This window comes from Elaeis guineensis, chromosome 11 (genome assembly GCF_000442705.2).
Source record: "Elaeis guineensis isolate ETL-2024a chromosome 11, EG11, whole genome shotgun sequence".
NCBI lineage: Eukaryota > Viridiplantae > Streptophyta > Magnoliopsida > Arecales > Arecaceae > Elaeis > Elaeis guineensis.
Genome location: NC_026003.2, coordinates 110,352,728 through 110,376,993, shown reverse-complemented (window position 1 = coordinate 110,376,993; position 24,266 = coordinate 110,352,728). Strand labels below are relative to the sequence as shown.

General features: G+C 36.6%; 2 protein-coding genes and 2 non-coding genes across 8 annotated transcripts; 3 read left to right on the top strand and 1 right to left on the bottom strand.

The window, feature by feature from the left end:
* Positions 1-494: 494 nt before the first annotated feature.
* On the bottom strand, positions 495-5,982 carry LOC105054207 (2-C-methyl-D-erythritol 2,4-cyclodiphosphate synthase, chloroplastic). 2 transcript variants are annotated; one of them, XM_010935667.4, is made up of 3 exons: positions 5,569-5,982; positions 5,351-5,481; positions 495-2,559 (listed from the first exon to the last, which is right to left on the bottom strand). In XM_010935667.4, exons 1-3 carry the CDS (start codon positions 5,912-5,914, stop codon positions 2,410-2,412), a joined length of 627 nt encoding a protein of 208 aa, XP_010933969.1. In that variant the 5' UTR covers positions 5,915-5,982; the 3' UTR covers positions 495-2,409. The 2 variants fall into 2 exon arrangements, with proteins under 2 accessions (XP_010933969.1, XP_010933967.1); XM_010935665.4 differs by lacking the exon at positions 495-2,559 and adding an exon at positions 3,113-3,672 and having other exon boundaries at positions 5,569-5,975.
* Positions 5,983-7,415: 1,433 nt separating this feature from the next.
* Positions 7,416-13,456, top strand: LOC105054208 (uncharacterized). 4 transcript variants are annotated; one of them, XM_010935669.3, is made up of 6 exons: positions 7,417-7,961; positions 12,155-12,309; positions 12,503-12,569; positions 12,785-12,836; positions 12,914-13,047; positions 13,173-13,456. In XM_010935669.3, the coding sequence occupies exons 1-5, from the start codon at positions 7,619-7,621 to the stop codon at positions 12,996-12,998; spliced, it is 702 nt and encodes a 233-aa protein (XP_010933971.1). In that variant the 5' UTR covers positions 7,417-7,618; the 3' UTR covers positions 12,999-13,047; positions 13,173-13,456. The 4 variants fall into 4 exon arrangements, with proteins under 4 accessions (XP_010933973.1, XP_010933972.1, XP_010933971.1 ...); XM_010935671.3 differs by lacking the exon at positions 12,503-12,569 and having other exon boundaries at positions 7,416-7,961; XM_010935668.3 differs by having other exon boundaries at positions 12,914-13,456.
* Positions 13,457-15,895: 2,439 nt separating this feature from the next.
* LOC114914651 (small nucleolar RNA Z199) lies at positions 15,896-15,975 on the top strand. The gene has a single exon (XR_003802190.2). It is a non-coding gene; the product is annotated as a small nucleolar RNA Z199 (small nucleolar RNA).
* Positions 15,976-16,088: 113 nt separating this feature from the next.
* LOC114914665 (small nucleolar RNA SNORD18) lies at positions 16,089-16,166 on the top strand. The gene has a single exon (XR_003802204.2). It is a non-coding gene; the product is annotated as a small nucleolar RNA SNORD18 (small nucleolar RNA).
* Positions 16,167-24,266: the final 8,100 nt, after the last annotated feature.

Here is a 24,266-nt window from a genome sequence, read left to right as displayed (position 1 = left end):
TGTCAGTTGATAACTTGACAAATTTATCGTACAAAATTAGCGAGGAGCCATGCATGTAGTCGAATTGTTATTTTTTGGCAGGTTACGTTCCGGGATATCCTAGATCGAATAACATCTTAGTATATTTGGTGATTGATATGATGAGGATAAATAAAAAGGGTATGATTCTAGACATCTCCCAGTTTGATATGCCATGGAAGTGGGACCCAGCTTGGGTAAGTCACCATTTGCGTGCTGCCAACCAATTCCGAGTTGGTTGTTGATAGCGGTGCTAATTAGCTGCATTTATAGAAAGGAGGATAGACGTGGGCAATGTAGCAACACGAGTTTGAGAGATATAGTCTAAGATATTAGATGTGTGGCATGTATTTATTATCTTATACATGTAAAACAGTAAAAGAATGACTGTAGCTAGTTTTACTTGATTTTGAATGGAGGATAGATGACCTTCAAGATTGAAGTAGATGCAATGCAAGCTTCTGACATGTAGTTAGAGTAGCAGTACTTCATCTTAACTAACCCAATTTTAGCGTTGTATTTGTGTTTGATTCATATTTCCATCAAAACTTATTTTTTGAAGCTCCAGGATGTTGAAAGTTCTTTTGGCAAATCTTTTCAGGTAGGTATTGAATACTTCTCCCCTTTGTTGTTTAATGCTGGATTGTAGCCCCCTCATTTCCATGATATATAGGCGCGTCTCTCAATTTCTTTACAAACAAAGGATGATGCACCAGAAACAATGACCACAGGAAACAAATATGATGTCATTCAAAACGTAAGAAATGGATCATTTTGCTTCTCTTTGAGTTTTTAAACCCAAACAGATTCCAATTAACACAGTTGCAATCTAGGTAGCGGCAGAATTGAGAGGGTGGCAGCCCCAACCATCAAGGACACTCCAGACATTTCCTTCTCTCTGCATTTTTTGAAAAAGATAAAATTAATTATTAGGCCAAGAGTTAGTAGAGGGATACACGTCTTGCATTAGTATAGCAAGAGGTATAAACATGCAGATCCAAATGCTGTAATGGTGATGCTATCTTCCAACTCAAACCTCACTCCTATTGTACTCCAATTTGATAACCGATCTCTCCAAAAACTAGTTTCTGGAGGCTCTAGGTTTTTGAAAAGGATCTTTCACTTGAGATTTTAAAAATATACTCTATTCTTCACCTCTTTACCAAAAAATTAACTCTAATTTCTTGTATTCGATAATATATAATTTTTATTTCTTAGGTTGCTTTTTTAAATGAGTACAGGATTATTTTGTAGTAGAACCAATTTCTCTGTTTCTCCTTCCTCTGTTTAACCCATGACACGGACAGTGACCCTTCCTCCAAACCATCAACTACTCCAACAAACACGATGACTAATTCTCTAAATTTTTCTTAGAAAGTCCACAAATCAGTTGTTACTTTAGTTTTTAGCCCTCATTTCAAGCAATCTGAACCATCAATTCTGCTTGTGTAACAATTTGAGCAATATTTAGTTTGGTCTCTCTACTCCAATTAGTATCGGCCTAATCCTCGCACGTCATAGTCAAGCACTGGATCTTGAAAAGAAGAACGGCAAATTAAAACTTCCTTCTATTAGTTTTACACACACACACACTCTTTAAATAAAGGTGATTGCACTAATTTTTTTTTTAAAAAAACATTGAGATAATTTTCTTTTCTGATACAATTTTAAGTTGCAACCCAAATTCTCTGTCCTGAAAGTGATATCCTTTAGAATGAACTATTGTATTCATGCGGTCAATGCCTGAAGATACACAGAGACACCACCATTTTTTCACTTGGTTATCCATTTACTTTAAGTGATGCTCTCTATCTTAGTTGTTCAGTTGATTCCATAGTTTTATATGCATCAAGTTATCCTTCGCTATCAATCATATCCATTAGGTGTAATAGTATTTTGGTGGCTGTACAAAAAAAACTTCAGATTGAAACCCATTTCTAAATCAGTCCTTTTTTTTTTTCCGGTAGGAAACTTCTATCACGGTTGAAACGTTCAGAAGAAAGGCTGTCAGATTGCCCATCGGACTCATCTCCACGCATATGGAGCAGCGGGTAGAACCTATAGACGTATCCTAGAACGGATACTTGAAAAAGAAAGGCAGTAAAAGTTGTTAAAGATACCTACACGGCTTGTGGTCTTAGAAAAAACATTTGCAAGCAACGTCCAAACTTAGACAATTAGAAATCTTCATCTTTAAGCTTAAAATGCACGATATCTTGGTCAGATGTGCATGCATAATTTTGTACGTAACGACAATGTGTAAGGTACTTTACATAAAAAAAAGACAATGTGGAAGGTACTTTGAACTTATCTCTCAAGGCATCAGCAAAGGGAGACCCCAGCTTGGAAATGATGTCCCAAGTATTTCAATCTTACAAAGGAAAGCCAGTTTCAAGAATCATCGAATTTTGGCTTTGGGATCACTTTCAATGAAAAATTCATTCCTTCAGGTTGTCTCTTTAATTTGGGATAACTTGAGATCACCTTTAAGCCATCCAGGGTGCGTTCAAGCTCAAGCAAATTGATATTCTGGCACTTTATCTGCAACAAGTTTAGACACATGTATAGTGTCGGCTCTGTCAAGTTTCAGCAGTTATTCATACCCGGAATGGGATTTGGAGAACAAAGCAGCAATATTCAGTTACAAAAATGTAAAAAGGCTATTATAGAATCTTTCCAGTATATTATGACAGTAGTAAGATTAGTTTTCCTGAATTTTAAGTCCACAATAATATTTGAGCTACAGTTCCTCAGGATTTTCATATACACAGCTTGAAGTACCCTCGGGAGTACATAATTCTGGCAAACCAGCTATTGCATCATAGCTGATGTTCTGACCAAGATCTCTGCTAAACATGGAGGCTTACCACTTCATTGGTAGTCAGAAAAGTTACTCTGTGAAGCTGATACATGGTTATTTCTAGCCACACAACTGGTTATCCAACATTCATGTAAGTTCTGAAGTGCCTTTGTCATTTATTCCATTAGCAGTTGTTTTTATAGGCATCTCCAAGTCTGATATTTGGAGGAGATAATAGTCTCATGTGCAGATAGAATGAAAGAATATTTGAGTTCTACTTTCAACAAAAACACAAGCAAGCAAACTGAGATCCATTGCGAAATTACTTACTGGAGGAAAAGATTCAATTTGGTAATTTCACAAAAAATCTTGCCTGCTGTCAAGGACAGGTTAGCCACAAAAAGATAAGTTCAATATGGTAATTTCATAAAGAATCTTACTTGCTGTCAAGGACAGCTTGACCAGAAGGGGCTATGAAATATGTATAGCTGATAACTTTAAGTGAGCCTGAAGTACCAGGCCTCAGATGATTGGAAACAAGGTAAAAGGGCAGCAGCATCTGATGCCCAGTATAGGACCTGATGAGTGCATGCAATATCTTCCCTTGTTCTGCAACGGCATCATTTCCTCATCAGAAGAACCACAGTATGTGCTGCTATACTTCTATTTTCTCCAAGACTATCAACCTTCTCATGTGTTTTTGCTTTGAGGTTTACAACTGATGGATTGGCTCCAAGCAGATCACATAAGTTGGCTCGGATGTTCTCCTTATGTGGGCTCAGCTTTGGCTTTTGTAGAATTAAAGTGGCATCTAAATTTCCGAGCTCATAACCTGCCTCATGCATAAGCCTTACCTGGTGTGGAGCAGTATTCAGTAAGAAACAGTATTTTACCCAGTTACTCGATCGTTTCACTCAAGAAGAAAGAAGGCAGACAAGAAGATTCAATAATTACTTTATTTATTCTTCAGAAGCAATATATGCTTTTCAGTTTTAGATGAAGGAAATGGATCAAATAGATCAAGTACCGATGGTGGAAATGAAGGTGGTTACATCAGAACATGTATGCATCCTTTTTGTGATGGCAGAAAATGCTGCAAACTTAAGCATATGAGAAATTAAAGCATGATTAGCCAGATTATACCTACAAACAGACTAAAACATCAATAGACAAGAGAGGATGACTCATTCAACTCTTTCTAGATAAGAGACAGCGCAAGAGTACGGTAGAAACCCTGCTACATTATTTGAGCCTCAGTTATTAGCAGTTTCCTAAACCCCATATTCGAAAACTCATGCACCTCTTAATAATCCAGTCACAAGACCCACTGAGGAATTTACTTAACCTTTCCCTTCAATATGCATAAGATTTCGATGGTCGATTCCCAACCTGAATTGGCAATGCATAGAAGCACATCTATGCTACTGTAATGGCAATCAACATACCGTGCAAAAGCCAGTTCTAGGCATCAGTGACCGCTAGGAAACATTTTCTTAACAAGCACTATATACCGATGCCTATGCATTTTTGGACTCATTTGGTTCGTCGGAAGTGGAGAAGGGAAGAGGCAATTCCTAAAAAGTGGAGAGAGAGCTTTTTATTTAGTTAGAGTTTTAAAAGGAGAGACAATGGAAAAATCTCTTTTCATAGAAAGTCACTTATAACATTTCATAGAAAGTGAAATTTCATAGAGGAGGTGGGTTTTGAAACTTCCCATAGAATGAAAATTGATGGTGCTTTTTTTCTCAAAATATCCTTTTAAGACTACGACTAAGATTTTACAAAATATCAACGAATGGTTAGGATGAAATACTCAATAATGATAATATAATATTATATTAACATTATGTTAATATTTATATAAATATAATATAATATTTTTATTAATATTATATTATATTTAATATTATATTTATTAAGATATTAATAAAAATATTATATTAAAATATTAATATTGTATTAATATAATATATATTAGTATTATATTAATACAATAAATTATTATAATTTAATGTTATATTATAATATATTAATATTATATTTATATTTATATATATATAATATTATTATTATATAAAATTTAGGATAAAAAATATATAATTTTATATCTATTAAAGATATAATAGATATTCTATATAGTTTTTATAGAAAAATGAATGCTCAACCAAATATAAGCTACTCTTTGACAAGTCACTTTTTTATGTCAATCAAACGTATCAAAATTTTATGCACAGAAAATAACTTTTCGAAAATTAACTCTCTAAAAGTTACTGGGAAGAAAAGTTCATCCTGTGAACCAAATGAGCCCTCTACGTAAGTTTTTCAAAGTTGAAGCATTGGGCATCCTGATACAGTTTGAATCTTGATACTGGAGCATAACGAGTCACGCCTTTGACATTTAGAACAACTCATAATCCAATGCGAAAGACATAACAAGATCATTCTTTGGGTCCAGCAGGGAACAGGATCTAGCAATAGAGTCCATGGATAAAGTAATCAAAGGAATGGAAACAGCAAAAGAGTCCAACTCACAGCTTCTCTCACGAAGACGGAAGAAGCCGCACCCTTCCACTTTGGGTCCGAGTCTGGAAAAATCTGGCCGATATCGGGAAGCCCCAACGCCCCCAGAATCGCGTCCACCACACAGTGAAGCAACACATCCCCTGTAATAGATCACCATAAACAATAGGAATCCTAAAAACCCTAAAAGAACTCTATCACAAGTGAAACCAACCATTTATGCTAATTACCATCGGAGTGGGCCTCGCAGCCCCGGTCGTGGGGGATGTTGATGCCTCCAATGATCAAAGGGAGGCCTGGCTCGAGCCGGTGGAGATCGAACCCGTGTCCTATCCGGAAAGGGAGAGCAGGAGGAGGAGAGGAGGATTGGGCCGAGGGTTTCACGGAGTCCTGGTGATCCACCTGGATGGCAGCGACGGCGCTCAGCGTCCGGGAGATCGGCGGCGGCCGCGAGAAGGATCGAGGAAAGACCGAGATGGAACTGCGAACGGAGGTGGCGGAGGGGAGAGAGAGGGATCGTTTTTGAGTGGGACCAGAGAGGATTGGTGAGGCCAAGAACATGGAAGAGGAAGCCATATGGTCGGCGAGTGAGAGACCGAGGGAGACAGAGGTAGAATACAAGGGTTGCACGTTTTAATGGGTTTGGCCCTCGTGAATATTGGAAATTATATATATATTCTTACAAATTTATTATTTATATAAAATAATTTATATCTTTATGAATATATGAGATTACATAAATATCTTCTCAAATTTATTAATTTGAGACGGTATATAATTTTATATATTCCTAAAAATTAAAAAAAAATACATATAAATAGCAAGTTACAACAATATTCAAGCAATTTTAGATATTTATAAAAATATATATGTAAAAAATTAATATGATTATTGGAGGCAAGAAAAATTCTTTGGAGGGCAATAGCATGATGGCTCATGCAATTATGAATAGGCAAAATTTGAATCTTATTATTTGTTTGCTAGTTCAATTTTTTGATTGCCAATTTTATATCAAATAAATCAGAAGTGGTGTGTGCGGATAAAATTTTGGATTTTGTTCAATCAATTTACATTGATTACGAAACAGTATAGTGGCCCACCAAGTTAGACTTATAGGATATATGAGTCAAATTCGATGTATAGGTATTTGTATATTGTAATTATATAGTTGTATTTGTTCCACATCACTACTGGAATATAAATAAGTATAGATTTTTTTTCAACCTACGTTATGAAGAACAGAACAATTAGTTTGAATGTTTGACAAATATAGTGATAAAAAATTTTTTATGACCATACAACATATTATAAGTGACTATTGTTTTCTTTCTTCTTTTAATTTTAAAGATCGGCAAAGCTACATAATAGATATGCTCTCCCTCAAATTTTCCTAATCTTTTAGATTATGGTAAAGTCAAGATGAGATTTTTGATAAAAATAAAATAAAAATTATCAACATGATAAGTTTTAAAAGATAATCTAACTCCTTAATCTGAATAAATCATTATCCAGGAGCATGAAATATATGTTTAAAGAAAAATAATATAAAATTTTAAATCATACAATTAAATATATTCTCATAATATTTTATTTATAAATTTATTATATTTTAATATTTATGTACTTTCATAAATATTGTAATTAAATAGTTTTTATCTTTTACAGCTGATATTTTTAATTTTTCTAATCTGTTGCTCACATTAATTTTTTTAATGATATTTTATCTATTTGATTGCAACACAATTTTAAATTTTTATTTTTTTATTTATATTTCATATATTGTTGAATAGAGAATAGTGAAAAAAATAATTTATTATATATTTTGTCTATATACTTATAATTGGTTTATGATTTCCTTATTTATTTTCTATCACAATTTCTTAATAAGTTTCTTTTCTTACATGTTTGTAACTATTTTCTTAAACTTTTTTATTTCATTGAAATTGAGATTTCAATTTCATCTTTTTAATTTTATATAATCGCAAGATTGTATAGGTAATTTGAAAAAAAATGAAAGAATATTTTTAGATAAAAACTTATAGATAAAATCTAAAAAGAGCATTTTCGTCAGTCTGGACGTTCCCTGAACCGTTGGCTGTCAAATGCCCGAGGGCTCGGTTCCAATCCTCGTCAACAGGAGCTTCTCGCACGACCACAGTCACAGGAGACCATTCTTTGCTCTTTCCCTTCCTCCATCTCGATAACAAATCCCGGCGACTCGTCCCCTGAACCCTCACCGTCGGTCACCGGAGGGACATCCTCATCCCGGGCTTCTCCGCAATGGCATCGTCTCTCTGCCTCTCCCCAATTCCCCACCTCAATTACCGCCACCAGCACGCCTCTCGGTACCCGCCTCTCCGCAAATCTAGCGATTTCCGGCGTCACGGCAGGAAGCCTAGCTCGCCTGCGAGCGACGGGGGCACCCAGTCGGAGAACGCGGTGCTCAGGCTGGCGTGGTACGGCTCGGAACTCCTGGGAATCGCCGCCTCCTTCTTCCGGCCTGCTCCCCCGCCGGCCCCGGTGCAAGAGCTCGCCGGAGATGGGGATGGATTAGGGTCGATGACTCGTGCTCAAGTGGTGGAGGCCATCAAAGAAGACTTCCAGCGCTCCTACTTTGTCACAGGTTTGGAAGAATTCAGTGATTAATTAAAGATTAATTCTGATTTTCTAAATTCACTTTATCCTTGAAAGAAAAAAAAAGGAAAAAGAAGAAGAAATGGAACAATTTTGTCCAATAGTTTTAGATTGGGGGTAGTTCTAGATTTTTATGGAAAATTTGGTTGCAAGGTGAGGAAGGTGGAAAGAGTGACTAGGAATGCATTTAGGGTCGTTTGGTTACACTTTTTGATCTTTGATTTTTAAAAAATATTTTTTATTTTTTTTGATTTTTGCTATTGAGTAAAAGCAAAAATGCAAAAAGTATGTTTGGTAACTACGTTGCTATAAAGCAAAAAATAATATTTGGAGACGGCAGGTGAAGAGCTCGATGAGGAGAAAGTTCGGAAAGAGAAGGAGAAGGGGGTGGAGTGGTGAAGAGTTCGAACTCTTTATTTTTGATTTGCATTTTAGACGTGGAGAAGCAAAAAAAGTAGAAAAATAAGTTTTGGAAAGCAAAAATTTTTATTTTGCATATAAATAATTATTTTGATTTTTATGATTTTGCTTTTGCTTTCATGATGTTATCAAATATTATTTTTTGATTTTTACTTTTTAAAATCAAAAATAAAAATATTTTTTTAATGGCTAACCAAATGCACCCTTAATGATTCTTATTTAATTGAATCGAAACAAGATAGAGGAAAAGTGTTAACAGGGTCAAGGGTTTCTCTTTGGAGCAAGAGGATATATAACCAGAGCCCATAAGAGAGGAGTGGTTGGGGATGCAGTGGTAATTGACCTATAGACTGATCAAAAATGAAGTAAGAATGAAAATAAACAGCTAGCAGCAAATCCTTGGGGATCATGTCTGAGAAAACTAGAAAAATCATTATTGAGCACCTTTTATTTATCTGATTAGGTCAATTCAAATTTGATGACTGCCACCACTGGATTCTCTTTTGAATATACTCAAAAGCTGTTTACAGTCTTTTATGTTGCTAAGCTTTGAATGGTCTTTAAAACTTGATGATCCAACTGGGAGACAAATTTGACAAAAGTAAGGTATTATGATGAAGATATTGCTATTTAGAGCAGTGAAACTTGCACAGGTTCCAAGTGTTATTGTGTGCTTTATGTGCCTTAGTAGGCAACACTTTTAATATCTAGTCAAACCTAACATGGAGATATTATATTATGTTGAATGGCTACTAAGTTGACTAGTCAATGATACTTCTTCTCTTCTTGATTTTATGTTATAGTATATCTAATAAAATAAGACATTCACCGGACAAACAATAAACACAAACATACGTACGTTAAAAAATACTCTTAATTATGATTATTCAACAGTACCTTATGTTGAATAAACTTGGTTTTATTTTAAATGTGAAAGGGATGCAAGGAAAAATCAGCACACTTAACTAGAAAAATGTGTAGAGACCTAGAATTATTCTATTATGTACTTGGAAGGCTTGGGAGTTCGAGTTTCAGCAATTTTGTCAGGATGTTGTTGAAAGTATACTTCAAAATATTTTGGCATCCGTGCACTGCTAGGCATGCTACAATGGAATCTAGCCAGAGTATATGCAGCATCTCTCATTAGACCTATGCCAAATACAAGGAGCCATTATATGGCAGATTCCACGTTGGGTTCAATGTACTCAACCAATATCAAACCTACTTACAGACTCTAAAATATACACTGCATGCCATAGGAAAAAAAAATGAATACATATGGACAAGGACAACAGACTATTCATGTGCCACAATGTATACTTTATAACTTAAATCACTACACAATATTCTGTAACATGTCAATAGAATTTTCTGAGAATCCTAACCATATAACATTGTCAATGGAACTTGACATTGTTTGTATACAAGCATGGTATTTTCATGTAAATATTAAACTTGTTATCTTGGGATAGCATAACAGGTTTGTTTCTATAGATTAGCAGACCATTGCAACAATGATGTTCACTGATATTACTGATAGACTAGTATATAAGCATGTGCTTTGCACATGCTAGATAAGAGCACACAGTGGCAATCCTTTCTGATTGATCTGCTACCATGTGCCTCTCACTTTACATTATGTATGGGATCTCAAGTTAAAGGAGGTATACTGATCGCTGTCGTGTGGCTGGACTAGAGCCCATCAATGACAAAGCCATTTTGGTTGTATAAATAACATCAACCAACAAACCTTCTCTCTAGGTTTGGCTGAAGGATCAAAAGCATGGTTCTGTCCAAGTTTGTGAAAGCTCTATGACCAGTTCTCGACCTGATTCCAATCCTCTAAACTGGTGTTGTGTTCCTGGTTACAGCATCCTTGGGCAACACAGGAGCTTCCATGAAACCTCAAGGGTTGGTTATTAGATGGACCTACCTCTGAAAGATCAATTGACAAGTAGCAAAAACTTTCTTGATCATGTAACTTGTAATGAGTTATCGGTAAATTTTAATTTTGCATAGTAAAAAATATTCCTGCTTCTTTTTCTCCACTTTTTTTTGGATGGTGCCTTGAGGACTACATATATTGATGACATTCGTAATACACCAAGATGCAGCACAATGGCTCGGTGTTCATGGCCATAAAGAATTATTGTTAATGTTAGAAAAGTGTAGGCAAGGCTCGCAGTTTCTGTAATGGCACTGGTACCTGACCAGTAGAGTGCCGTACAGCATTGACACTCAATACACAAAAGAGCAATGCTTTGGTACCGATACAGCATTTTTTTGGCTTTTCTTTTTCTGAGAATTATTTAAAGGTTTATGAATGCTTAAAATAGTTTACTTTTCATGTACCCAATTAAGCCTCCGTTATCAGCTATGTGAGGAAAGAAGACGAAAAAAAAATGAAAGAAAGAAATGAAGGAAATAAGAAGAAAAGGAAAAGAAGGAAAGAAGGAAAAAAAGAAAGGAAGATAGGAAAGAAGCGAAAAAGCAAAGAAAGAATAGAAGGGAAGAAGAAGAAAACGAAAACAATAAATGAATAAAGAAGGAAAAAAAGGAAAAATGGTGCAACCCACGTGGCTTTAACCAGGTCTTTTATTTTCAGTAAAAGTTATTAAGTTTTCTTTTTATTAAATCTGTCAATTAGGGTCCTTCTAGGAAACTCTAAATGTCCAGGTCCGACAGGTCTCTAGATTGGTTGTAGAGTAAAAAAAAAGGACTAAATAGGAAGGTAATTGCTGGTCGTATATTGTTCTTAGCCGCTTGCTTTTGGGAATTTTTTAAGGGTCCTAATTAGGAAAGAAAGGATACTGGTTATCTCTATTAATGGGCATCACGATCAGTGACCTGGGTGCATTTTGTATTCAGAATTGATATTGAAAGGCTTTTTTTTTCTTTTTTTTATCTTGCTTTTTTTTCTTTTTTTTTTTTTTTTTTTTTTTGTCTTTATTCTTATGATTTTCAGAGCAATCATCTATTCCAATTGCAGTCGATCATATTAGTGGCTGTTTCCAGTAAGTACACAAAGAAGGAAGCAGGAGAATGAAAGAAAAAAGGAATAAAAGAAAAAAAACGAAGAAAAAAAAAGAAAAAAAAAAAAAAAAAAAAAAAGAAAAAAAAAAAAGAAAAAAAAAAAAAAAAAAAAAGAAAAAAAGAAAAGAAAAAACGGAAAGAAAAGGATAAGGCTGAACTCTCGAACCATCCAATCGAGTGAACCAGGCGGTTCCATTGGTTCGAGCCGGTTCAGTCCCTTCACCAACCTAAACAACCGAACCGACTTGATGTCGCACTGGTTCAGGTCAGTACATCCTGAACTAGGCAGTTCATGTCAATTCGGCGATCCTTGAATCTAGGGGAGAGGTCTAATTGAAGTTATATGCATCTCACAACTATTCATCTTGCATGTCTGCATCTGAAGCTCTGGAAGATTTTATTGGTGTAACTTTTGACACTTGCAAATATTAGGAAGCAATGTTTAGCCTATAGCTAAGGGACTAAGTCTGTCTTGGAACTAATGGCTGCATAAGTGGCATGTTACTTGCTAAGACATCATAATGTTGAGAATTTTTGACAGGTTTAGCAAAAGAAAATATTTGAAAGGAAATGATGTACATCAAACTACGGTTTAGTGCAGTGCTTTTGCCTGCTGAAATGGATCGACATTTGTCTGTGTCTTCTCTGATATATACAGGATACATAACCAAACATTACTTCATTTAATTACCATTTTTCTTTTGACTTACTAATGTTATTCCTTTTCAGGAAATTTGACCCTCAATGCTTATGAAGAAGACTGTGAATTTGCTGACCCAGCAGGTTCGTTCAGAGGTCTCCAGCGTTTTAAAAGAAATTGTTCAAATTTTGGATTACTGCTTGAAAGTTCTAATATGAAACTCAAGGAGTGGGAGGACTTTGAGGTGAATTTTTTGGAAATTAGTTTTCATAACTGGCTTTTTAGGGTAAATTGTTGGACAAATTATTTCTTCTCCTATCAACGAACATGACAAACACACAAGATTTTGCTCATTTGGTTTATTGTAATTTCTCCTGGCTCTCTAATTTCCTTAGTGGAAGTTATTCTGAGCTGATGATAGTAATGGATTGTTGCAGGATAAGTCAATCGGTCATTGGCGTTTTATTTGCATCATGTCATTTCCTTGGAGGCCCATCCTTTCTGGTATTCAGCACACTATCATATAAAATAGTGATACCTTTACCAAATACCTTTTTCTTCTTACCAGCCATCTAATGATAACATCTTGCGTTAGTTATCTATTTGTCTCACGTCAAGTGCATTATCTCAAAACAAATCAAATTAGCTGCTCTTCTAATTCTTGTTTTCAAATATTATTTGTTGGAGCAACTATTGATGATTTCTTTTTTCCCCTCCAGCTACTGGGTACACCGAGTACTACTTTGATGCTCAATCAGGAAGAGTGTGCAGGCAATTATACTCTTTTGTTCTATTAATACTCCCATGGATTTTAGGCATTACATTAACATCACTTACCTTTTATTCAGGCATGTGGAACATTGGAATGTTCCAAAGATGGCACTTCTTAAGCAAATATTCAGGCCAAGCCGCTGGGTATGGGAAAAACAGTGAAGAACTTCAACCATCAAGTGCGTGCTAAACCACTCAAATAGTGTTTGCTGTAAGTACAGAAGTGTGATCAAGAATGTGTCAAGTCCGAGCAGAAACGTTCTTGCTTATATACTTGGTTTTGCCTCAACAATATCTGGCATGATTCTTACCGGGGATTTATTTTCCCTGCTGCAGCTAACGCCCTGAGATATGTGTATGATGCATCAAGTAGTCACCTGGATATAATGAAGGTGAAATAATGCTTGTTTGTGAGATATGGGGGCTGTAATTAGATTTACATAATTGATGTATCGGCACCGTGCCTGTTAGAGCAACAGGGCTGGTGCATAAAATGGTTTTTTTGTTTAGACCACCCAAAGCAGAGAGGATTCTGACATTCTACTGAGCAGTTGATGTACCAGATGAGAAACTACTGGGAAAGAATTTGGATATTTTAAATATAAATGGACTTTGTGGTATGACATTTCTATCAGGTATGATGTTGCCTTGTACTTCTTCATCAAATGGAAGATGACCTCTTTTTGTTTTTCAATTTTTGGGTAAAACAGATGCATTAAATTAAACTAAGCATGAATAAATGTACTCATGAGAATCAGAAAATAAAATATTAAAAAATTAAATTGGAAGATCAACCATAAAAATCCATAATATTTATTCTGTATAGTTAGCCACATAATATATCATCCAGCAAGCGGTATTATTAGCTTCTTTATAAAATGTGAAACATCAAGAGTAGTCAGAGGATGCATCATTCTCCAACAATCCTATAATAGTGGATGCAGACTACTATTAGCATAACATGAATTAGAAAGTCATCTGATTACCATCATAGAATCATTTTCCAACTAAATCTGTGAAGCCTGCGGTATGTAGCATATTTCAAATCTTCTCATGCAACATGCAATTTTGCCTTAAGAACTGAATATTAAAAATCCTAACACATCTTGCTATAATAATATACCAATAGCACTTTCAATAACAATCCCAGGTCCATCAGTCACCTTGATCTCACACACTACTATCAGAATTCATCTTGAGGAAACAGGAGAAGATGCATAAACTACAAAGGAGAGTCACAGATTGCCTCATTGTTAAAGATCCCTTTATAACAGTTGAAGAAACTCATGAGCCTGGGAAGAAGCTTTTAAAAAAATTAATCTAGTACTCTATGTTGATCTTTGGAATATGCAATGATTCCTTACCAATCAGATGTTATAGGCCATATAACAACTCAGAAAAAATTTCTTTAACAATTTGTAGGATTCATCAAGTTTTGAGATGAAAGAATAGATAATGCTACAATGAAGCTTGTCTCCACACTTGAGATGCAACTCTATAACGAAGGATAACATAAGATAAAAAGTTAAGATAACTACTTTGCAAACAAGGAATAAGGAGAATAAAGCAATGAAGATTTACCCTTTTAGCCCATTGCCAACATCTTTGCCCACTTGATTGCAGGTGATTGTTGAAATTCTCTCTCTCCTCTCTCTCTCTCCTCTCTCAATCTTAACCCAACTCAACCTGATATTGGGTTGGGATTTAGTTAACCTGACCCAACCTCACATCAAACTAAATCTAGGTTAGACCAGGCTAATTGAGTTAATTTGGATTTGCCATACTAATAGTGTTATATGGGTTGAATAGAGTTTTTTTTATGATAAGAGAAGGTTTGGGATATTTTTGTCCGATTAATATCTATTGGATTCAGAATTTAGTCGTTCATCAACTTTTTGATAGCACATTTATATATAACATAACAAGATTAAAGATATAATTAAATAATATACATAAGTAGTCTACATAAAATATAATTATAATGTATACAAAGATCATGCTCGGTTGGGTTCAAATTCAACACTAACCCAAGTTTATTGAAGCTGAGTCGGTAATTTTACGTCCAAGCTCAATTTGAATTTAGATAAGTTCCATCCAATTTTGTTTAGTGTGCAACTTAGATGCGCAGGTTCAAGGTTGAGCCCAATTCAACATATATCCTTAGGGTCTGTTTCTGTAATCTAGTAGAATGTGGCTGAAATTTCTGCTGGATTTGCGGATTATCCCATATATTTTATTATGATTCTAGCAGTTAAACATCTCTCAGCCCAAATTCTATGGGAGGTATAAAAATTTTAAAAAAATTCATGCTGCTTTTTTTCTTGCTGCAACTCAATAGAACCCTAGGTTGGGATTTAGGCAGGTTTTTAGAAGATTTGAGTTGGACCGGCCAACATATCCGATTCCCACAAGATATATATATATATTTTTTAAGTTCCAATTCTTCAGAAATTTTCAAACAGGTACCTCGATGGGACCTAATTCTTTTGGATCATGGACATAAAGTATCACTCGTGTATTGCACGTGCCATACTCTTTATGCCCGACCAGCAACTATTGTGAGAAGATTTTCGTTGCAACGTGGTATCATGTTAAATTTGCAACAATCCAATCAAAATCTGAGAATTAATGGAGCGTATGGAGTATCATCATGAAAATTAATTAATATATGATAATCGATGAAAAATGAGCGTTCCCATTGAGTTATGATAAATTTGATGCGGTATCACCGTTGCAATGAAGTTTTTTCCTTGTATACCCTCGCTCGGCTGGCGTCTAGGGTTAGGGCTCTACCTAGACTGCCCATAAAATGCGCACAAGGCCGCTTCTCGGAGCCAACTGGCCTTCAAATCCTTCTACTCTTTCCTTCGATTCTTTGTTGCCCACTCTTGGCTTTCAACACTGCTTCCTTCTAGCCGACTCTTGGCTTTAACGCTGCTTATCTTCCGGTCGAGGCCTTTGCCCAGGTTTTCCCTTCTCATTCTCCTCTCTCCCTCTCCGTTTTTACTTTTATTTGCTTTCTTCAAATCGAATAATTTATTCCCGATCCTCTGCGGTAGGGATCAGGTGATGAGGAAACTGCAACAATATGAACCAATAATCTACTTCATGATTCTTAGTATTTAAGTCTCTGATGATCCCTTACCCTGTTTCACTCCATCTGATCTCATCCTCTATTATCTATATTCCATTTTTACTATCCTTTTTTTTTTTAAATGTTTCGAATCATCTGTTCATAAGATTTTAATTTGTGGGAGATGATGAAGAAGATATATTGGTCCGTGTTTCTGATTCACCGTGACTGATACTTCAGTACGAATCTCTGATCCCAAGCAAAGAAAAAGAGAAGTTTTTTAAACTCCTAACATTATCTAATTTCCGATTCCTTTTGTATAATTTATCTTCTTGTTTGATTTTTCTTATGCGTCTATGAGAAGATGTTTCATTTTTCTGAGCAACTAAAAGAATCTTTTGAGTTGGCTGCCCAGCCTAAGTTCTTATAGATGGCATTTCGGTTCCTGCTCAAATGCCTCGGGCGTATTAGACCCGAAACTTTTTGTCATGCAGATGAACTGCTCGACATTATCATGCATGGATTTTCGATGTTTTTCCTTGGACAAAGGGTGTCCACTGTCAAGGTTTTTGTGGGGAAAAAAGTTTACCTACCTACAATGCCACCAGAATGTGACCAAATATTGGGTGATGTGGATGGACATTACCTACCGTGGAACATACATTTAGTGTTGCTCTCCTATATACCATCTGCAGATCTAGCTTTCCTCCAAGTTTTGAAGTCAGGTCTAGATAAACCGCCTTGGATAGAACCCATCCATGCGCACACCTGTGTCACCACTGTAATGTGGAATATAAAGAACTTAATATGCATAATGTTCAGTAAGTCAGCAGATTAAGGTTATCAACAGAGCCTGGCATTTCAATTTCGATATCACAAGAATAAGACAATGTAGCCATCTGCAACAAACATCAACCAGATTGGTTGAGCTGTCACAACTATTGGAAAATGTGCAGTGAACATCAAATTTGCTGTATGTAATATGTAGATCTAAACTTGGTTATACTTTGTGGATCTCGTCTAAGATTCAGTTAGATCTAGATTGGATGAAGGGGTCTCAAATCAATGATCTGAACCATTGAAATATAATGTACCATCCGAATTTACATACCAAAATTCATGTGATTTAGAGACACGCACTTATGCATCAAGTTTAGATAATCTAAATAATCTTAATAAGATATTTATTTTAAGATTTTTGATGTGTAGGTTAAAGATCCGAAATCATATGAATTTTTATGTTCAAGTATTTGGAGGTAATATAAATATGACCAAATCTAAGTTGAGATTCACTTAGGTGTTAAATCCACCTCTAAATAAATATATATATATGTTTATGTATGCATATGTATATATATATTCATATCTAAAGACAATAGTGAGCATCTCCTCGCATAACTGTCACAGCAAAGAGCAAGGCAGTTGATTTTGGCATATCATTCCAGCAAGCACAAAGGCTCTTATTATTTACATCAAGGGTTTCTACATTGCAGAAACAGTTTCTATTAACAAAACGCAGAAACACTTGCCACTCCAATTGTATACCAATACTTTCAAAAATGTTGTATAGCTGTGAAGTGTGAAGGCATGTTGAATACTGAACAAGTAGAGATGCAGCAGATTAAGATTATTCTTGACATATATGTGACGAATATCTTCTAATAAATTACCAACCTAACTAGTGTTCTGCATGCCAGCAGCAACACCCTTCACGGTCAAGATAAGGATGTCTTCAAGCCTAGAGACAATCACTTTTAGGAGGTGTTTGGTATGAAACGATCCATCCAGGATCAAGGATGATGTGGGTAGAGGTGATGAAATCATCGTGTTAAGTTACACCATGATGATCTTACGTGGCAGTGATTTCAAATCATCTTCATTTCTTAAATTACTATCCAATGCGGTGATAGGAAAACTCTTGAGAACGGATATCAAATATCACTCTATTAGGATGATCTTATATTAAAATATATTAATCAAAATATCCTCACAATTGAGAAACTTTCGGAAGAGAAAATCTTTTTTTTCTCCACGATATTTTTTCCGCGACGTGGGGTGGGAAGTTGAGGCATCTTCTTCTCCACGGAAGAGAAAGAATGCGAAGTTGAGGCGTCTTCTTCTCCACGAGAGAGAAGGAACGTGGATACGTGAGGCATCATCTCTACGGAAGAGAAGGAAATCCTCCCTCTCTCGTGTCTTGATTAAAAAGAGAAAAAATCTATTTAATTTTGTTATAAAATTTTTTCTATCCTAATTCTCAATCTCAACTTTCAAACAAGTTGTCAGAAGTATTTTTGATATTATATGATCGGTAATCTTGAATTCTCATAGTATATCAAACAAGTAGCTTGTACAAATCGAAGATCTTCAATCACTGCACTATGGCAAATTAAATATAGTGATCTTAGATCACTGTAGCTTAAATCATCCTAAATTTGGATCACCAGTAATCTTAGATCACCGCGGTGATCCATGTTGGATCACCAAACGCCCCTTTAAGATTCAACTTCCCTAATCCAGCAGCTGGCTTACTAAATCCATGATCTCCTTTGACAAATGTGGCCTCACCTTTCCATGAAAATTGGGTCCCTGACCTGCTTCAGTGTATAAGCTTGACAAACATTCAAAGCGGTTATGTAAGAATCATGGAGACGTCATCTCTGTTTCAAGTAAGGATTGTCTTCGCGATGATCCTTGTGACCAGCAATCTACACAAGTTCCATAGTTTGCATTTCGGATATATTCTTTTGTGGATAAAAAATTTATCTAAAAATTTATATTTTTTAGATAAATATTTTTTAGATAATATTTAAATAAAAATAATTTATCTATATTTTTTTATACATGAGAAAGTAGTTTCAAAATATTTATCTATTTTTTTTTGCATTATTATTTTTCTGATAAATTCTAAAATTTATCCATATTTTTCATAATATTCTTTATACTTTTTAAGATAGGGAGAAAGTGGATGATTGAATTATTGGGTATTGAATGATGGAGGTATTAATAATAAGGATGAGGCATTTAGGAATAAAATTAAATGTCTATCTCAATGGAAAAATGATTTGGCCAACCTCCTAGGTGAATAAGATTTCCTCTCATGATAAATGTTATTGGTGAAATTAATTTATCTATCTTGAAAAATATGAGAATATGGATAAATTGGTTAATAGAAAAGTTAATTAATTTTTTTATTATATTTATCTACAAAAGAATAGGCCTTCAGGATAAGAAATGAATCTTTGTTGTTTGGAAACATATATTAACAAGATCAAAGTCATTGAGAATCATATATAGTATGCCATATCCATCGACAGGATTAATAAGCCTCATAATTTAAAAGAAGCATCAAATATAACCTTAGGCACTACGGCTTTGTAACTGGTTTCAATGGTCTGACACAGAATTAGAAAGTTCTTATTAGTAAATATGTTGCCAAATGAACAGGCCATTGAACGTTTCAAAATGTCCCATATAAACTATGCGTCAGCTATGCTTCTTTGGAGATTTTTGTTACACCTAACATTGCTAAGGGATTATGGTATGCAAGGCGTTTATGCACAAATTTAGATAACATATCTTTTTGTTACAAAAAATTTGACTTGAGAGGGTCTCCGCTAGAAGTAGCTAAGAGATTATGGAATGCAAGGCATTCATGCGCAGGTTTAGATAACATACCTTTCTGTTGCAAAAAATCTGACTTGAATGTCGGAGGATCTTCATCGAAATCATCTCTAGTAGAAACTTTTCTTGTAGATCCGATTACCATCGACTCGCTGAATTTCATCATGCTCCAGTGCCTCTAACCTGAGATGAATTTTATTCGCAACAGATTGATGGATGAAATTCATCTTGGGTTGGAGGCGCTGAAGTACGACGAAGCCCGATGAGTAGACGCGATTCGACCTACAAGAAAAATCTTTTCGAGCCATCCTTCGACGTTCAAGTCAGATTTCTCACAATAATTTCAATAATATATCCCACATATTCAGTACCAAGCCTCAATCAATGCTGCTCAACAAGCGGTGTCGCTGTAGCTAGAAAATGATGGCTATTATACCAATCGCTAGCTGTCATTATGTGAGATAATAACAAGTAAGCGAAATTCTTTTTACAACGTGCATGGTGTAGAAAATTCAATTTGAAGTATACCGCCTCATCCAATTAGACCATGTAGCCACCATTTTCTAATGGTCTGCAGTTATACTTATTTATTTAAAAATTTGAATGACGAAAATATTTTTTTTGAAAAAAATTATGAATTTATATCGATATTATGATATTTGTATTGAAATTATAATTTTCTGCACATGATGTCATAAAAAAATAATATTTTTTTATTAAAAAATTTATAAAATTTTTAAATGATAAAAATATCTCTATCAAAATTATGATATTTTATCAAAAAATTATGACATTCTATACAGAAAGTCATAATTTTAACACAGGATATCATAATATCAGCACAGGATGTCGTAATTTTTTAAAAAAGAAGAGGACATTTTCATCATTCAAAATTTTAAATAAAAAAATAAAATTATAAACATTAAATATGTTTGAAAGATGATGGCTATATAGTTCAATCGAATGAGATGGTATATTTTACGTCAGATTTTTTACACTGCAAATGATGTACAAAGAATTTCTCTGAGTAATAACGGTGAGACTGTGTTATATGCAACCTGAATCTAGCCAAGCTGGTAATTGGCCCAACCACTCATGGGCCAAGTTGGGTTTTGTCGTCTTCCGCCGTTCGGGTTGTTCTTGATAGGTCTATGTTGGTCGAGTTAGGAAATATTACCCGGAAACATGGAGTATCGATGGGAGCCCCCCATTAGGTTAGTTGGATTGTCTTTCCTATTTTTACCTCTTTTGCTTATTAATTAAATTGATAATTGTAAGCCAAACTCAGTTCCTGACAAACTTAAGCTGGACTACCCGGACCGAAAAAAAAGAAAGAAAAAAAAATCTAATATGTTAGTTACATTTGCTATTTTTTTTTTTTTGGTAGAAAGTTAGATTGTCTTCTTGTAAGCACATGCAAAAGTAAATCCCATAAATTTAAGCTGGACTCAAGACAGAGGAGAGAAGGAGAAAGGGAATAAATTTGACCTGCAGCTGTTGCGATCCTTAGAAATGAATATGAATATGAATATCGGGCTATAGATCTATCTATTGGGGATGTCTGGTCAGGACATCATTTTTATAGGATCTTTTCAATATCGCACGTCGCAGCAGAAAAAAAAAAAAAAAAAAATAATCAAATATATGGATCAGTCAAAAAAAGCTCGTCTCGACGAGACATGCAAGCTTCATTATGAGAAAAGAAAAAAATTACAAGAGAGATCACATCCTCAACTCTCGTACATCCAATCTCTTACGTATAAGAAGCTCTCCCTCACAAAAGCTCTCTCTCTAGAAAGATCCTCCTGAACCCCTGAAGCAACCGCTATCTACTGTCCAATAGTCTGCCTAAAACCCTCTGCTCTTACTCCTATCGATGCCTTACCTCTATTACTCTCTGGGTTCTCTGCCGAACAAAACCACATGCACTTACATCTCTGTTCACAAAACAGGGCTTTTAAAGCCTTAAATCCATGAGAAAACAGGAGTATAGACTCCTCACAGCGCCCAAAAACCTCCCTGAACCCTCAGATCACGACTAGCAGGCTCCAAGCCATCTGATCGCGACATGGTCCATGAAAACTACTGTAGACCGCGAGAAACCGAGGGGAAATTGTTGCCGATCCATAGTGGACCACGAAAAACGGAGGAAAATGCCCTCTCAGTTCACACAAGTCTGCATAGACCATCGGTCCATGCACTATGCATGGACCGCATGAAGGGTAATGCTCGGGCCGTGCCCGCGGCGCCCGAGTGGGCCTGGGCCGTGCATCGCTGCGCGCCCGGGCCTGGGCCTGCACATCACGCGCGCTCGCACGTTCGCATGCTGGGCCGCATGCTTGCGGCTGGGCTGTGCGCTGCCGTGTGCAGTTGCGCCACCGCTCCTTTGTCGCCCGCCGTCGGTCTCCACCACTCTAATTTTTATGCATCTTCAATCGAACGTATCTCTTCATCCGGACTCCGTTTGGGGTGATTTTGGGCTCGTTGGACTCCATTCGTCATCATGGACGTCGCTGTAGGCTCAGTGTGGACTGAATCTCAAAGTGTCAAATCCTAACAATCTCCACCTCGACTCGACATTCGGCCTCCTCCTAACTCTGAGAGTTCTGGATCTCCTCACCCCCATGTCCTGGGGTAATCGCTTGCTGATCATAGATGAACAGATATGGGAGTCGAGTCAGGCCACTCGATCTCATCTCCGTCGTTGCTGTGCTCCTCCTGACCTGAGACCTGCTCGGGGTATCATCCTGTGGCAATAGAAATCTCACCTTGCGATATCATCTCTCATCCTCTCGAGTCTTGCATCTCATGCTCGATCCATCTCCACCTGGAGCTCTACCTCGTTCTAGGCTCTCTTGGCTCCTGAAGCTCCATCTCGCATGGACTTTCCATCAAGTAGTAATATCCTCTCGTCCTCTTCTTCTCCTCCAGAATAATCCTATGCGCAACACCTTCAGGATTCTCCACAGCTATCATCTTGTAGCTTCTCGAATCCAGTCTGCTTAGTAAGATAAGATTCCACCTTAAATCGGATATGTATCGGACCTCCTCCAATCTCCTTACTATACCATCATGTATCCTCCAGCTGACCATCCCGATTCCTCTGATCGCACAAGTCGATCCATCTGATAGATAAACAGTGCCCTCACTAATCTTCAGAAGTCAAATTGGTCCTTTCTGCAACATACATGATAGATGCATGCAGAATTTAAAATTCACTATTGAGAAAAGTAAATATCTCGTCAGATATCTCTAGGGCATCACCCTCTGACTCGCTACTAACCGTCGCTGCAGTAGCCATCATCTAATCCCTGAGTTGAGAGCAATCTCTGGCTAGATGCCCAAGTCGTCACACTTATAATATCTGGCCTTGCTCAAGTCCTTCATTCTGGACTTAGACCGCCCTTATCGAGATCTCCTATCGCTCCGTCTATTACTTTTTACTCCTTCAGAAATCACCAAAGCTGAGTTGCCATCGGAGCTCGAAGCTGAGTTCTCCCTCCTGAGAACCTCATTCTGAAGAATCACCGCAGTGACCTCATTCATTTTGATGGTGCTTTTTCCACTAGAAGAGCAGTCACCAAAAACTTATACGAAGGAGAAAGTGATGCTAGCAAGACCAGCGTCCTGATCTTCTCATCAACTTTCTCGTCAATGCTGAGGAGGTCTGTGAGGATCTTCTGAAAGTGGCTGAGATGCTTCTGCACACTTTGTCCCTCAGTCATCTGCAGTTGATAGAACTGCATCCAGAGGAAGAGCGTGTTGGTGAGAGACTTCGCCATGTACAACTCCTCAAGCTTCGGCTACAGCATCGTCGGAGAAGTCTCACCAAGCATATGGATCACCACCTCATCCACTAGGTACAAGCGGATGGTACTCACCGTCTGCATCTGGAGCTACCTCCAATCCTGTACCTTCATGGTAGTCGGCTTCTCTTCGCACAAGAGAGCATCAATTAACCTTGCTGGATGAGCACATCTTTATTCTTGCCTGTCAAAGGAGAAATTACTCTTTCCATCAAATCTGTTGATCTCCATCTTGATTGATCCTGTCTTCTCCATCTTCAATCTTGCTCACCACCGCGCAATCTGCGTCCTAGTATCACCTCACTCTGATACCACTTGTTGGGATGTCTGGCCAGGACACCACCTCCACAAGATCTTTTCGATACCGCGCGTCGCAGCAAGAAAAAAAAGAAATAAAATAGAAACAATCAAATATGTGGATTGATCAAAAAAGCTCACCTCCATGGGACATGCAAGCTTCACTATGAGAAAAGAAAAAAATTACAAGAGGAGATCACATCCTCAATCCTTGTACACACAATCTCTCCCTCACAAGAAGCTCTCCCTCACAAAAGCTTTTCTCTAAGAAGATCCCCCAAAACCCCTGAAGTGACTACTGTCCACTATCCAACAGTTTGTCTGAAGCCCCTACTCCTATCGGCACCTCGCCTCTGTTGCTTTCTGGTTTCTGCCAAACAAAACCGCATGCACTTGCATTTCTGTTCACGAAACAAATTTTTAAAGCTTTAAATCCGTGAGAAAACAGGAGTATAGATTCCTTACAGCGCCCAAAAACCTCCCTGAACTTCAGATCATGACCGACAGCACTCCAGGCCATCCGATCGCGACATGGTCCATAAAAACCACCATAGATCGTGAGAAACCAAGAGGAAACAACTGCCAGTCCATAGTGGACCGTGAGAAATTGAGGAAAAATGCCCTCTCGAT

Coding starts and splice junctions, on each gene's coding strand:
- LOC105054207 (XM_010935665.4), bottom strand. CDS start 5,914: ATGGCTTCCTCTTCCATGTTCTTGGCCTCACCAATCCTCTCTGGTCCC. Junction 5,482..5,568: donor CTGCGAGGCCCACTCCGATG/GTAATTAGCATA, acceptor GATCTATTACAG/GGGATGTGTTGCTTCACTGT. Junction 3,673..5,350: donor CCGTCTTCGTGAGAGAAGCT/GTGAGTTGGACT, acceptor GCTCCACACCAG/GTAAGGCTTATGCATGAGGC.
- LOC105054208 (XM_010935669.3), top strand. CDS start 7,619: ATGGCATCGTCTCTCTGCCTCTCCCCAATTCCCCACCTCAATTACCGC. Junction 7,962..12,154: donor GCGCTCCTACTTTGTCACAG/GTTTGGAAGAAT, acceptor ATTCCTTTTCAG/GAAATTTGACCCTCAATGCT. Junction 12,837..12,913: donor CAATCAGGAAGAGTGTGCAG/GCAATTATACTC, acceptor CCTTTTATTCAG/GCATGTGGAACATTGGAATG.